The following is a 17,096-nucleotide window of genomic DNA, read 5'->3' as shown; positions in this document are numbered from 1 at the left end:
CGCAAAGTTGTGAGCGAAAGGTGGAGGCTTTAACAATCCATTGTCATTCAGTATTTTATCACTTCTCTTGATTGTACGATGCAACTTTGTATTCACAGTCTAATTAATTTCGCCCGTTAGGGAGACATAAAAACAAAAACGTATACTATTTTGCTATGTTGGCGATCCCTGAACAATTTAAACAATTACAAGACAATTTAAAAAATTTCTATTAAATACCGAAAAATCGGTATTTAAACTTGTGAATACCGGTATTATAAAATTGTACAAATAGCTCAAAATACCGGTATTCGGTATTGCAATCCCTAATGACCTCTCTGGCCTTGGCGATAAAATAAAAAATTCCTGGAACTGCAGGAATCTTGGCGTCAGCTCCATTAGGATCTAAGCTATGCCGATCCTTCTAGAAGCTTCTGTGCCCTGTTTTGGAAACCATAAAAAAGTAGAAGTCAGTTAGCATCGAGTCAATTGAATTGAACCCAAGTGAGCTCTTTGTGTTGTTGCAGTTATTTATTACCGATTTTCTGTTTGCGTGCTATTGTTTATTCCAAGTACAGTTCTTTTGTATCCTTCGGCTGTGTTTTGCTACTGTGTATTCTTGTTTTTTTATAGAATAAAGCATCGTTATTTGTTTTTGAGACTACTCAATTTTCCATGGACAGGTTTTTTTTGGATTATTTTCCATAACAATATAAATTTTCTATCTTAACATGTCATTTATGTAATTAATATGGGAGTGGGTTGGTTCTGCAGGTCCAAGGATGAATCCACAGCTGCTGAAAATCAACTGCATTTTATGCTGCACCAACCGCTTTAGTAATCAACTGGTCTGTCAAAAATATTAGCTGCGCTTAATTTCAATTAAATCTTGTTGTGCATGATGTTCATAACATCCTCAATGAGTATTTTTGAACATTAAATAATAATGGACAATTAAGTCACATCACTTTATTAGCCTTACACATGTTCTTTTCATTGTTTTCATCAGTTCATTCTAATGGAGTTAAATCCTTTAAAAATGGTATTGAGAAGAAAAAAAAAAGTTGTCTGTTCATTTATCTTTCAACTTTCACATACTGTATTTTTTTTTTATTCCTCATAAAACTTTATTTCTAACATAGAATAAGAAAAGCAATTAAATATTTAATAAGGTAAAATTAAAAAAAATGTCAAAATTCATTAAAAAATTGCACAGCAATTGAAAATATTATTAAAAAGTTAATTTTATGTATTTTAAAATGGTGTAAAAATTATGCCATAATAGAAGTAATGCTGAAAAAAAAATTCGTTTATTCATTTAATTTCTAGATAGTTAAAATTCTTAAAAAATCACACAGAAATGCACATTACATTTGCCAAAGCAAATCTATGCCAAATTTGGTAGTTTCTGTTCCAATAACCTGCTGTAAAGAGCCACCACATACACATATTCACTATTATTATTATTAAAAACAACAACAAAAAAAAAACATCAATATATTTCTAACATTTGCTGAAAAAAAAAACTATATTTTTTAGCACTTTTTTGAATGTTTTCTGAAATGAAGAACTATTATTTTACATTTTTATCTAATAATTTAACAAATTTGTAGATTTTAATTAAAAAAAATTATTTTTGAATCTGAACAGTGATTTTTTCAGTGCATACCTATTCACAATTTTTCAACAAATATCAATTGTAAATGTTCCTATTATTTTGTCATATCATTTATAGGATTTCAATCAGTGAAAACCTGTCATATTTTTTTTCTCCAATCTTTCGGTTTCTCCTTATCACAAACACATATATCAAATCACCTGAAGTATCAGGTTTCCAGGAAGAAGTCATGAAATAGTTGATAAGCTACATATAAAAGTAAATATTTAACATTATTTAAAAACTTACTGTTTCAATTTCACTTTTCAAGTCTGTGAGTGAAATAAGGGAGATATAGATAATTCATGCATGCATAGATAATGAAAAAGATTAGAAAATTTCAAATATATGTGATTGAAAATTTAAAAACAGGTATGAAATCCTTTTTAAAAATGATTTTTCAAATAATTTTTAGAAGCTTATTATTTCAAGGTGGAGAGCAAGTAAACAATATAAATATATAATTTATTAAATAAGATACATTGAAAATTTTTTTAAGGAAATATGGAATAAATATTCTCCTTGATTATTTAGATTAAAAGCCAATATGAAGACTTAATGAAATTAGAAAAATTATGAAAAGGGGATTTCTCTAAGGAAAATATTACTTTAGATTATAGATGAGTGATTTCTAAGAATTGGCTTTTAAAATAGATTTTTTTTTTGTATGAAAAAATTGGAAAAGTGTTTTTCTTATTTTTAACTAACTGGAAAATAAAATTGGTAGTGTCATTCCAGCACCCTTGAAGAGAACTGTTTTTATTTTATCTCATTAGTAGCCAATGTAGACCTGATATGAATTGATACAATGGGAAAGGTAAGTAAAACTATTTAGAATGATTATAGGACGGACAAATTAGTTCCATATGGAAGCTCAATTGTAATATTAATTTGAACCACTCTGGAAAGAAGAATGTTAGAAATAAATGAATATTTATTAAAACAGATCAGCAGGGATTAAAAAAAAAAGATTGAAAATAAATTTTTTCTAGCATATTGTATTTAAAAACATTAATTTGGAAATAATATTTTCTAACTCTTTGCCATTATCTGGTCATCAAAGAGAATTAAAAAGAATAATATGCACTATCTTAGATGCTAATTATCATTTAAAGCTAATGATAATAAATAGTAAGTTTTCTTAGCATGCAACTGGAATGCATTTTTCATCAATGAAATAAGCTGCTTATTTAATTTGATTGGAAACAATAAAATGACACAGTTACCACACACACACACAAAGAGTTTTATACATATATTACAATATTTAATTCTAAATATTAACACACAGATAAAATTTTTACTATTTAATACTATCCTCCAATCTTTAAGAGAAATTCTATCACACATTGTTGTAAATTATGTACGGTAAAATTACTGTTTAACATTCACCTTCAATTTCTGAGAGAAATTCTGTGACACTATGCTGTAAATCATTTACTATACAATGCAGTTTTTCTGATAATTTACACTGAATTATTTTGGAACAAACACTTTTTACAGACATTACATCATACAACTGCAGCCAATTATCCTCTTTTCTATGTGATGTTAAGTGATTGAATCTTTCTTCGAGAATAAATTTCAGAATTTGTAGAAAATCTTCATAATTTATCCCATGCAGCGTTCTTAAAACCAGCTAATAGGATGAAAAACAAAAAGTTAACACATTCAGTGTATCGGTACATATTATATATATATACATACACACACACACAGAGAGAGAGAGAAAAGCAAAAGCATATAATAGCAAAAAATTCTATAATTTTTAAAAATAGCCAGACATGCAAAAATTATTTAAAACCAAAAAATAACACACCTGACATTGATCTTCCCAATCATCAGCTAATTTGCAATCTGATAATTCATTTTCTACATCTAAAGCTGTTTTATACAAGCAGTGCCATATATACAGGATATTGCACGAATTAAACCAGTTGTGGTTGATTGAAATTGTATCTTCCTAGAAAGAACAAACACAATTCAATTAATGTTATGAGTTTATGATTGAATAACAATAATAAAGCAAACTATAACATTTTGTGAAAATAATAACACATAAAGAAGTCTCTTTGGTGTACTACATTCATTCAAGGGTATTAAAAAAAACGTGGTTCACTAGATTAATAAAAAAAAGTTACAAGCCAATATAAAGCATTCTTTGATTTAAGAAGAAGTAGACATGGAGTTCTTTAATAATAATTATTATTCTTCATGATGTTATGAAAGCAGTTCAAGTTTTATCTTTTATATCAAGAGTTCTTTATAAGGGCCATGACCAGTGGGTAGGCAGAAAGTAGGAAAAAAAAAGCTGTTGAAAATATTTGAGCCTTTTATAGCTTTAGAATGTGAATGTGCAGAGAAAGCATTTTTAACTTCAGCATGTGCAATACAGAAGTTAAATTTGAATGAATTGAATTGTTAAAAAAAATTATTTTTAGAATGTGGATAAATTGAAATTATTATATACTTTTCTTGGAAAAGGAGAACATTTTTTATTCTTCTTTTTCACGATTAAGGAAAGATTTCAATTTTTAATATGTAATGTTTAGTTCAAACAGGAAGTCAAGAAGCAAGAAAAGTGGCAATGAGAAAATATTTTTAACTTATAATGTTTCTGAAAGGAATTTGTTGATTTAACTTTCCAGATTTCAATATATAGAGATTCAATGTGAGAATATCAGAATCTGCATGCACACACATAAACAAGCATACACATATTCGAAAAAAACAAACAAACAAAGAGGCATAAGATGCAAATGTGGTACAGGAATATTAAATGACCTGATCAGAAGCCAGGATATTATTTTTACTCAACATGCACAGTTAATTCTGGCTGGATGGCTGCATGTAGAATGAGAAAAATGGTAAATAATTTGAAAATGAATTGCATAAGCAGAAGCAATGCATATGGAGTACATTATAGTTTGCATTTCAACAAGATACTAATTTTCAATTGTTATAATTTCTATAAATTTCAATTAACTTCATTAATATTTACAATGGGACAATTAGTGCCATTTGTTGCCTTTTTTTTATGAGCGAAAAAAAAAATCATTCAAGGTTTTTGGTACCACTCTAACCTTATCAACTCACACAGATATAAAAATGCTCTGTTCTCTATTCGAATTATTTATATTTAAGTACCTATGGTTCAGCAAAAATAAAAGCTCTACATATATGCAAAGTGGGCATTTATGTGCTAGGCCACATGTAGAGCAAGTAATACTTATAACACCAATCAACTCTTCATCAATAAATCCATACCAAAAGAAGAGAAAGAATTTAGAAAATATATACTCATACTCATAAAAAAGTTATAAAACAACTTGAATGTCTGAAAATTTCATCTATTTTTTTCCAATTTGGAATCCATTATCTAGTTATACACATGAGTAGTTAGTAATTCACATGAAATACCTAAAAATATTAGTAATGTTAGATATTGTTTTACTTCACAAATGTAGATGGAAAGGAAATGCTTATTTTTCACAATCACTATTTCTTACTTATTTATTAATTATTATTTTTTGAATATTTCTGTTTTATTTATTCATTCAAACAATATTACAGTTTATATTGGGCCTAATTAAAAATATTATTTTTCTCAATAAAGACAAAGGATGCATACCTTTCACAGCTAGAAAAAATGCGATTGGTTAAGCATTTACAATAAGGGGAATTGAGTATTTTTTATCTACAGTTTTTAATTCATCGTAAATGTCAAAAATACATTGAATTTTCTGAAAACTTATTTGCTCTAGAAACGCAACATCCATATATAGGAGAATTTATCATAAAATACAAATAATCATACATGAAAATAATAAATGCATTCTATTATTTATTAAAAAGAAATTTAATAATGTTTTGGCATGGATTAACGATTTGAACAAGAATGAAGCATTTTGCATCTCCTTTATGTATGGTTATAAAATTTTGATTCAAATAAAGAATCATACCATGTTTATAACTTGATGATACCACCCACTAGGAACAAAAATGATTTCTTCAGGTTCTTGAATAACATCTAAATAAACAACACTAAGTTTAAGTAAATCACTATCTGTAAGGAAATAAGGTAGTTGCTTCTTGTCATCTTTTAAGCATTCTTCTTGTCCTGGGGGAAATAACAACCATCTTTTTCTGCCACAAATATTAGCAGACCAACTATAAGATCCATAAACATCAGCATGTAGTGGAGTCCTATGAAAATCAAAATCACAAATTTAATTAAATTTTCTTTAAAATATTCAAGCATTTGAAAATTGCACCAAGTTTAAATATTACACACAAATTTTAAAATTGGAATTAAAAGTAAAAATTATACATTTTTTTTTGCTTATTAAATTAATGTTTTATAGAGAAACTAAACAACATCCTTAAGATAAATAATTTACGATAGACGGGACAACATAATCTTATCTTAATTTATAAGATCTATAATGCTTGAATTCTATAAACAAAAGTACAATGATCTTTTAATTTGAGATATTTAGCAATATATAAATCAATAATATTAATATCATCATATTGAAAACAATATCTAAATTAAGTATAATTTATAAAAATGAACAAATTATTACCAATGAAGAAGAAATATCTCAAATAAGGTATTTTGATTTATAATAGAATTATGTATTTTTTTAAATCATTTTATTTTCAATGTTATATAAAAGACTATATGAATATAAATAATATTCAATTATTTATTCATACTATAAAGTATTTTTACAACCAATTTATCAATTTTACACCAACAATGAATATAGCAATTTTATATATCAGAAAGAATTTATGCTTATTTGAAAAATTAATATAAAAAAGAAAGAACTTCAGACAAAATTTAAGAAAACTGAACATTTAACTTTAAATAATTTATTCTTTTTCTTTTGTTAATAAGAAAAAAGAAAAACACATTAAATGATAAAATTCACATTTATAGTAAAAAGGAATCAACCAATCAACAAATTCATTACCAAGTGCCTTTAGGGCCCATGTAAACAAATTTGAAGTCATCTTTTTGTGTTTCACAATATTCATTTAACCAGTCAGAAGAGAAGTATTTAGGAGTCTCATAAGCCTGATAATTTGGATAAAGTCTGTAATCAAATATACAAATATAAACTTTCTAGAAAGCTTTCCATTTCTTGAAAGCGCATTCAATTTCCTTCATTTGAGGAAATTTCAGCCAAATAATATATATAATATTTAATTTACTCTGTCACAGTTGATACATACATATAAGTTGATAGAAGAGAAATATGAGACAATATTTATTTAAACTCATAAAATATAATATAATTTCAAATATTATTTATATATTAAAATAAATAGAAGAGGAATCGAAAGCTGAGCATATGAAATGCATTTATTAAATCATAGCATGTAAAAATGAAAATTTAAGAATGAAAGGGCAATCAAAATGATAATACTAAAAGAAGTGACTCTTCTAATAACATGTTGTGCAGCAAGATATTACAAAGTGATAATATAGTAACAATAAACTTATCTTTAACTTTATTAAAGATTTTAAAATAAAGGATTATTCAAAGTCAAAAGTAAACAGATAAAAACCAGTTGCCATGGCAACTATCTTGCAAAACTAAAGCCAGTGTTTATAAAGACTGAATCTTTGAAAAGTTCATTGACAGAGTGAAAGTGAAAATGATTTGAGTGATGGTAAATTTAATAAGAAACTAAAAGCTTTGTTAAGATTTTTAAAATAAATAATTTTACAAACTTCTCTTTATTTCTCACTAAGACATTTAATTACTTTTTGAAATTAAATATTTCTTAATTTTGTAATTCTCAAATCAATAGAGAACTTCCTGTCATAAAATAAATAAATAAATTGCAATGAATAATTTCATATTTTAATTCATGCTTTGCAAGAAAATAAAATTCCAATGAAATTAATAATGAGCCAATACAAATTAATGTAGCTACATCTCTTTATTTTTCTTTTTAAAAGTTCATGATTAATGCAATATGTTTTTATTTTTAGTTTATAATAAAGTGAAAGTTTAAGGAATAGTCATTAATATTATTATTTGTTTCTCCACAATTCTAGAATAGATTTTTAAATAAAAATTCTTTTAGCACAGTGGCTGCTAGAGATGTTGAAATCAGAAACTTCATAAGATGAACAAGATAATAACAATGCAAAATTAAAGAAAAAAAAAACACCCATGGTGCTGGTATAATTAATTGCATATCAGCAATTTATTGCTTCCAAAAATTTGCCAAAGAAGCCTTGTTTATAGCAAACAGCAATTAATTGAAAAAAAAATGGTTGCCAAAGTTGTTAATCTAATGGTTATGTTTACCAATGACATGATTTTAAACCAAGAGTTTGCCAATGGTATGCAGTTAAGTTAAAATTACTCATTAGCATGCAGTATTTACCAAAAATAATCCACTCTTTATGAAGATAATTTTTATTATCTTTCACACTTTATGATTCGTTGATTCATACTTTTTTTTTAATACTTTGTTCCCTTTCCTTTTCTTAAAAAAAAAAAAAAAACCCTAAAGAAATACTTTGTCTTACTTTCTAGTATTTTTTTAAATCTATCCACTGTATCCACTTTTCAACAACAAAGAAATGGTTCATAAATTCATATGTTAAATTGATTTTTTTAAACATCTTTTTATTATTTAAACACATATACTTATTTTTTCTCCCTCGAGCTGAAATTATTTGCAATAATTTATAAAATTGCAGGCATTAATCAAAATAATTGTTAAGACTGTGGTGCTTTGGATTTGGATGTGGTGAATGGATTCTATCACTTAATAAGATTTATTCAAGTATCGCTAAAACAGTAATGCATTTTTCAAGAAAAAGACTCGCAGAAATTGTTGAACTTCACTTGATTCAAGAGTAAATCAACATTCTTTCTCTCTTTACAACCACATAATAAATAAGAAGATCATGCATATTTTGTATTTAACTATTTAAAAGCAATTAAGTTAAATTTCTTTTTTCAAAAATATTCATATTCACCCTCTCTAGTTTAAAGCATATGTTTTCTCAATTATTGTCAAAATTCATGTTATTATCATATTTTTTTTAAAATCAACTTACTTGCCTCTGAAAATGCCAATCCTTTAAATACAAACATCGAGATTGGTCTTTGGTGTTATGTTTCAGTGCTTGCCAGTAACTAAGATAATCTTTAAATAACATATCTTCCTTGCACTGAGAATTATATTCTCGACTATCACAGTCTGAAACTGGGACAACAGCAGAACCTAGAAAATTAGCATTTGTGGAAATAAAATTGTATACTACACTAAACAGAGAACTTAATTTCAAAATGTTTTAGAATTTTTGTTAATTATATATGATCACAAAATAATGGGAAAAAAATGTTTATTTCTGTGGATTATTTTTTTCCAAATAGAAGCTTTTAAAATTTAATATTATTATATTAATGTCAGAAATTTATAATAAGTTTTGTGGGACTCGTTAAAAAATTAATTTGGAACTTAACAGATGATTAGGTTTTTAAGTGTTGTTTTCAAGATAATGCTAAACTTGGTATTATCAGGCAAACTTATGCATTATGATACGAAAGAGATTTTATCTAAGCTAATTAACAAGCTGAACAGTTTTATTCTAACTTACAACACTTTATAATAATAATAAAAAAAAAACCGCATACACAAACCCGACAACAAAAAACAGTAAAATAACAAGGAAGAATAGGTAAAGAAACAAGACATAAAATATCAGTATAAATATTAATTCTAGTTTTTTGTGATTAATTGTAACTCTGTGACATTACATTTACATACAAGCATTTTTTTTCTACCTATTTCTCTTGAAATATATGATTTAATATATATATATATATATATATATATATATATATATATAATTTGGAACACAGATATATTTTTTAGACAGCATAGTGTTCTACAGACATCCTCTTGAATATATATTATTTTTATAACTGAATGAACATATTGAATAGAAAACTAATATACATGTCAATAATTTATTTACTTACACAAGCATGTATGCACTCATAAATTTCATTAAACTAATTCCTAGCTCCATTACAATAATATTGATAATTAAAAAAAATTTTGCAATTAAGTTCCAATTTTCATAAAAACATTAATAACAATTAAAGAACTTCTTTAGTAATTTCGAACTAAAAACTTTAGTAAAAATTCAAGAACTCTCTGTGCATACATAAAGGAATTTCTGATTTGAAATTTCAAAAATCAATTTTAAGGTAGCAAATAATAATAAATAAATAAATAAATATTTACAAGAATTTTATAGCTTGTTTGATATTGCAGAATTAAAAATACATAGATGGCTTCACTCACTTCCTCAACTATGTCTCAGTTTCATTCATGGCTAACTTATACCAGTTACATAAGAATTATTATAAAATTAAAATTATCATCACAGAAAAAAAAAACTCAGGAAAATTACAAACATATATTTTGTTGAAATTCGAAATAATAAGGAAAGACACTAATGAACGTACTCATAATGAATTAAATACGTAATAGCTCAAGTTATGGAAATTAAAGTGATTCCATCGTATTGAAATTAAATGAATATTTCCGATTCAATACATACCAAAGTTTCGCTCCAGAAATTCGAAATCTGGTTGACCATCAGTAGACACCCATTCTAACCTACTTTTCCAATTCATGGTAACGGATGATGATATGATACATGGCCTATTGGCTCTCATATATTTTGTAAAAAAATATTCATAGCTAACATCCGAGATCCGATTGATGTTACCAATTTCATAGTTAATATTTGAAAGACCGGTAATTGTATCAGGATCAAGCCAACGAGGCTTTTGGAGTGAAATTTCATCATTACATACTGCCATATTTAAAATTAAAGATAGGCTTATTTTTATGAGTTACATATAAGCATTTATCATGATTTATAATAAACAGACATATTTTTAGAATATTCAATATCTAAGTACAATCCTCGATGGAAAATTCTTTTTTTTTGCTTTCAAAATGATTATTATTGACCATTTCTAAGAACTATTGCTAAAATCATTTATTTTAATTCGATGTTCACTATATATATACTACATAAATGAAAAAACAACATTAAAAAAAATTTGCGATTTAATGCACTAACATCGTTTTAATCCGAAACCAAAACAAACGCATGCGCCTCTAATTGTGCCACCATTTACGAATAACAAAATGTTCATTAACATATTTGTTGATATTAATTTTCTGTATTTACATTGGAAATCACTTATTTCATAATCACAACAATTGAATATATAAAATTAATTTTATTTTTATTTAAATTTTATAAAAAAAATGACTTATTTTATAAAAATTAAACTCTGAGGGTTCTTAAACATCTATTCCTCTTTTTATTTCTCTTAATTATGATGTATTTCTTATTATCTGTTGTATAGGAGCAGTAATTTTATATATTTGAAACAATTCCAGTTGAATGACTTCATAGAGAATGAACAATGAAGGAAGATTTGATTCAATTTCACAAAATTAGGTCATATCTATTTCAAAAGAAATTATTCCGTTGCTGTTGTTGGCAATAACAGAAACGTAATTTTTCGCTGTTTTGTTTAGGTTTTTTGTCACTTGTGGTCTTTTTCCTTTTGCGATAATGACACAATATTTTTTGAAACACGGTTTTTGTGTTTAGAATTTTAATATTTCGCAAATCGAATGAAATATGGAATAGTAAAGGCAGTGGTGTTTCTTTTGTGATTAAGTAGTCTTGGACCGGTTTAACGAACATCGTGGCAGGTTCTTTATTGTTTTAAAAGGTGTCAACAATCACATTTCTTGAAAAAAATAATCAAATGTATCATTAATTATAATCTCATATTTCTAATTTTGGATATATGTTTACTTCGTGAATTTCTTCAAATGTGTTCCGGAATCTGTTTTCAATCATTTTACGAAATTTTTCTGAAGTTCTGATATCGCTCGCACAAAGATGTAAAAGGTAACTCATTTCTGCCATAGCTATTTATAAAAATGATGAAATTTAGCTACTGTTATTTTCATAGAATAAGCATTTTAGTTGAATTTTATTTGTTTTTCTTTTAAATGCTATTTTTTCGTATTTTGGAAATATATGCGAAATTTCGTAGTATTTGTATTTTAAGTTTAATTAAAAAATTATTAAAAATAAGGAAAAATAAAGAGGAATCACAATGAAATGCTATTGTTTAGTTGAATGATGATTATTAAGATTAGAAATATTACGGAAATTAGTTGTATATTTCATCTAATGTTTTGTTAAATGAAATTCTAAGTTGCTACTTTATTATTTGCCATCTTATTATATTAATTTAGTACGAACAAAAACTTTACATTAGACTATCAAAATATTTCTTCATGTAATCATATTTTGAACATATATGTATTAATTTATAATTAAATTTTATGTGAAAAGTATTTAAAAATTTAAATAAATGCATTTTGTAGTATTTATCAGCCTCTCTATTATTGATAATTTATATGACATGTGAGAATATAGCTCTGTAAAATCTAGAAATCAGTTTATATGCATATTTTTTTTAAGAAATTTAAACTATATGTATTTTTGATATTGGCTATTTAAAATGTAAATATTGCTTATGCAAATAATTGTTACTCTAGATTAGCAGTGATATTTTTTTTGAAGAAAATTGTTGGTTTCACTTTTGCTATAAATTGAACAAATGTAATTTATAACATTAGTGTTAAACAATTATTTTAATATAGCATTGTTTAGGTTATTCAATTTCACACGAAAAAATATTTCAAGTATTATTTATATTAAATTATTATCTTGTCTCAAATCTGATTTGTAATTTTTCTTTTTACATTTCTGCTTTTGGTATATAATGTTCAGAAGATTTCCATAATATTGCTCTGACATTATATTTAAAAAAAACATTTAATTTTCATGTTTCACATTTTAAGATTATATTATCTATGAAGATATTAAGAATTTGGACGCAATTAGTTAAGCAGAGTAATCAAATGCTTCAATTTTAAATATAGTTGGATGGAAAATTTAGATTGATAAAGAGATGTTTAATCAGCATCCTAAAATTTATGATAAAATAAAACATTGATATTTTAAAAATTTGTAATAATGTGTTTTCTTCAATTACATGTGGATTTTATATATGTATCATTGAAATAAATATTTCTTATGATTATAATTATATATATATATGTATTATTGAAACAAATATTTCTTAAGATTATAACTATATATGTATAATTTTTTTTGTTAAAATATTGCTTTATACTTGTGATAGTAGGATGTATTTTTATTGAAGACTTTAGGGATTTATTATATATAACCTGTTTAAAGGTTATTATTTTATCTTTTTAGGTATTAAGCAGCTATTTTTGCATTTTTAAGTGTTAATTTGTTATGGCTCACGTTGAAGCTGAAGTTTATGGTCAACCTCGTCGAGGGTGGTTAGATAATAAAAGTCAAAAAATTGAACAGCCATTTTATAGAATGCTGAAATCAGGTTTTGAAGAAAAAGAGAAAGGAATTAAAGAATCTACAAAGCCAAAAGTGGAAAATGTTAGACCTATGGGAACCAAAGTCAGCACTATTGCTCATATGTTTCAAACATTATCTCAGCAAAAAACTGAAAATAGTGGATTAAGATCACCAGTTAATAAAGATGCTCCTACTACCGAGAGAGTTCACTCACCAGATATGTATAAACCTGAAAGGTCCTCCTCTCTTCCAGCATTTCCAAGTTCCAATTGCTCTTTATCTCGTAGAGGTAGTCATCTGGCAAGATTTAATAATGCAAAAGCTATGTTTGAAAAATTAGAGAAAAGTAAAGGAGGTGATAATAAAATTGAAGTACGTACACGCTCCAGTACCATTGCGAATCCTGAGTCCTCAAAAACCACTTCTAAGATAAATGTGTCAGATCCATGTGTAAATAAACAAGCTCAATTCTTGGGGAATATAGATAATAGATCTGTCTCAAAACAGTCAGTTTTAATGACTGATATATCTTCTAAAGATACATGTGAGTTAAAAAATGACTCTTTTTCTAAAGTTACATCTGATTTCAAAAGTGACACTTTTTCTAAAATTTCTACTGAATTAAAAAGTGATACTTTTTCTAAAGTTACATCAGATACATTGAAAGCTGCTCCACAACTTAGTAAAAGCTTTGTGAAAAGTGATTCTGAATGGGTAAGCTCTGATAATAAAAGTTTATATCAAAAATCTGATTTATCATACCAAAAATCTCAAGAAAATTCAATTTATAATCAGCTCTCTAGTAAAGATAATTATGACAACAAATCTATTTCAAAATTACCTTTGATAAAAAATGACATTTCTTATAAAAAAGTTACGATTGAAGCTCCCAAAATAGTGCCTCAAACAATGCATCAGTTATGCAAAACCAACTCTGCTCCTACAATTTCTGATAATAAAGGACATTTAAAGCAAGATGGCTCATCTTCACTTCTAATAGAAAACAAAATAGATATGGGTTTGTTACAGGAAAGTGACAATAAAAAAGAATTGGAGGAAAAGAATGAAAAAAATAATTCTTTAGGAAGTATGAAAGAAGTTTTGAGCAAGGATATATATGAAGGTGAAACTATTCCAAAATTGCAGTCTGAAGAAATTGAATCTACTTCTGTTCAAAATTTAAATCATTTTGAAACATATTCTAATAATGATAAGGATTCTAAGAATCTTCAATTTACCACTGAAAGTAAAGTTGAAAATATTAATGAGAATAGTGATAAAACACAAATTATCAGTGATAATTCAATTTCAACTAAAATATATAATTCAAAAGAACTAATTGTTGAAAATATAAATGAACATCGGACTACAACGCTATACAATCACTCATCTAAGTCAAACAGCATTTCAGTATCTTCTGAGGTTGATTTAGTGTATGATAGTTTTCAAAGTGCCTTGGAAAGCTCAAAAGAGTGCTTGAAATCTTCACCTTATAAAATTAAGCGAAATATTTTCAATAATGATACCACTTCTGAGAGTATTGGAGGTTCAATTCGTGAAAGCACTGGAATTCCAATGAATGAAATCTACAAAAGTGCCTTAGAAAATTCTGAAGATTGCTTTGAATCTGTAAAAGAACCAACAGCAGATAGCTTTAAAAAAGATGAGACCTTCATAAATACTGAATCATCTGAGATGAATGCCAATTCTGTGTTGCCTGCACATTGTGAGATAGCTACTTCAACCAGCTTAGGTAAGTTGTTTAGAATTTTTATCTTTATTTTTTGTATGAAATTTTTTTATATATAACTAATTAGATGTGCTTGTAAACTTTTCAAATATCTATGTTTTATCTTAAATTAATGTGTAAAGCTTGAGTAAGAAATTCTTATAATGTGGATTCATTGTCCACTAATTTATATCTATTTATAAATTTAAAAATATTGATGCAATTTATTATTAGTTTTGAGGTTAATGGAAAACTAAGTAATATAGATAGATATTTTTATCTACCGCCTTTTTTTGCTATCCAATCTAGTATGAAGATATTTTGTTGCCTCAAATGTTTATGTGATAAGTAAATAAATGATTTATTGACATTTAATGAAAATAATATTATGTATAACATATGGAAATAAAAATTATCTGTTGATAAAATTTAACCGAATCATGTAAGTGCATTTTATTTCGGTGCATATCTGACCCTAAAATTTATCTATGTCGGTCCTTTTTTTTGGGGGGGGGAGTGGTATGTGCCTAAATCTACAAAGTCTTGACATAATCAGTTATTCTTTCATGTCATTGTTTGAGTTTGGAAAATCATAGAATTTGGAATTTATTATACATGATATTTATGTAAAATAGAAAGATAACTTACTAATCATGTTATATAGGGAAAAAAAAAAAAAAAAATCTACTTTCCTTCTATATGCCATTACTATAATAAGATTGCCAATAAGTTTTTAGAGCAGTTTTTCACTAATTTATATAATGATATCTATGTTTCTTATAGGCCCTTCTGAACAAAAGAGTCCTCCAGTTTCTAATTCAGATTCTTTTATGAATCATCCAGTGAGTCATAGTCCAAGATTGGAACCTTCTGATAGTAGCCTGTATAGCTCTATATTCAAAGAGTTACAGAACAATTTACAACAGAAATATGAATTTGAATTGCCAGAAAAGGAATTCTTTACAAATGACAAAGCATCTGATGCTTTTGGAGCCGAGATGGAAGAAAACAACAGTTATGCTGTTATGGAGGATTTAAAAGATGGATTGAAAGAAACTTTTGTTGATGATACTTCATCAGATTGCCAATATTCTGATGAGTTTGGCAGCCAGGAAGTTTTTCCTTCTTCCAAAGATTTTAAACACAATAATAGTTATACAGTTGTGGATGAACATTTTCCTTTCATTCCAGCAGCCAGTTTTTCGGATTCCCGTTATAGAGTAAGCATAAATATTTATGTACTGTATGAAATATACTGCAATTTCTAACTTCTTTTAGGCTAAATGATCATTCTTTTAATAACATAATAATATCTATAGGCTAGTGTACTATTTATAAATTGCAAGATATAGAATTAGAGATACATCATGAAAAATTTGTTTAAGATGTTGTATTGGGCATACCAATAAATTTTCATCGCTCAAATATGAAATGCTTTTTCTTGGATAGTAGGTACACATTAAGGAAAGACTTTGTTTAAAAATTTTTTCTTTAAATTTTAATTAAAAATTAATTAAAATTGTAATCTTTTTCCACCCCACAAACTTGAAAGCATATTATTGCACAAAAATAATTTTTACACCATTTTAAAATTTAACAAGTTTTTCAGTGATATCAATTTTATTTCTGTAATTATTTCTAATTATTTTTCCAAAATATTTTTGATATAATTTTTACAACATTTTTCATTGTTTCAGGTATTCCTTTTATATACATGTATGTTTGTACCATAGTGCATTCTTTATATGCACATTACTGCTGCTATATAATTAAGATTAAATTAAAAAAAAATTCTATAGAGTTTATAATTAGACATTAGAGTAGTAATCTTTATATTTCTTAAATCATGATTTGCCTTATGGGTAGGCCCTCTAGTTTTACTGTTGTAGGTTTGAGAATTGTGTCTAATTTCATCTAAGATAAGATCTTGGCTGGTAGAAAGATGCAGACCAAGTGATCTTTAATTGTGCTATTCTAAAGTAACCTCTCATTGTTGCACCAGTGCTTAGAAGTTGGGGCGCGGGGCTATTCTGTTGTCTGATCATTGTTCAGAATGGTAGAATCGTTTCTCAAAAAATAATTAGGTTTCAAAATGAATCTTCTAATTTTACACACTGTTTTTATATTTTTAAATGTGTGTAACTTTGGTAACAATTGTTACTTATACAAATATTGACAAGAAATGTAACTATGTTAGGAAATATGATGCCCAGACTGAAAAAATATCATTAAAGTTTTGA

The 17,096-nt window shown here is 26.3% G+C and overlaps 2 protein-coding genes across 3 annotated transcripts in view; one reads left to right on the top strand and one right to left on the bottom strand.

Moving 5' to 3' along the window:
* Positions 1-304: 304 nt before the first annotated feature.
* LOC129985264 (2-oxoglutarate and iron-dependent oxygenase JMJD4-like) lies at positions 305-10,794 on the bottom strand. 2 transcript variants are annotated; one of them, XM_056095227.1, is made up of 6 exons: positions 10,242-10,794; positions 8,731-8,893; positions 6,616-6,738; positions 5,599-5,842; positions 3,456-3,599; positions 305-3,275 (listed from the first exon to the last, which is right to left on the bottom strand). In XM_056095227.1, the coding sequence occupies exons 1-6, from the start codon at positions 10,504-10,506 to the stop codon at positions 3,018-3,020; spliced, it is 1,197 nt and encodes a 398-aa protein (XP_055951202.1). In that variant the 5' UTR covers positions 10,507-10,794; the 3' UTR covers positions 305-3,017. The 2 variants fall into 2 exon arrangements, with proteins under 2 accessions (XP_055951202.1, XP_055951203.1); XM_056095228.1 differs by lacking the exon at positions 6,616-6,738.
* A 430-nt stretch (positions 10,795-11,224) lies between these two features.
* Positions 11,225-17,096, top strand: part of LOC129984021 (uncharacterized) — a 32,289-nt gene continuing 26,417 nt past the window's right edge. The window contains exons 1-3 of the mRNA XM_056093774.1: positions 11,225-11,621; positions 13,008-14,880; positions 15,640-16,076. Of these exons, the coding sequence (XP_055949749.1) occupies positions 13,050-14,880; positions 15,640-16,076 (2,268 nt within the window). The 5' untranslated portion in view covers positions 11,225-11,621; positions 13,008-13,049. The remainder of the gene's footprint in view (positions 11,622-13,007; positions 14,881-15,639; positions 16,077-17,096) is intronic.

Source organism: Argiope bruennichi, chromosome 9, assembly GCF_947563725.1.
Source record: "Argiope bruennichi chromosome 9, qqArgBrue1.1, whole genome shotgun sequence".
Lineage (NCBI taxonomy): Eukaryota > Metazoa > Arthropoda > Arachnida > Araneae > Araneidae > Argiope > Argiope bruennichi.
This window is presented reverse-complemented; position numbering and strand designations above follow the sequence as displayed.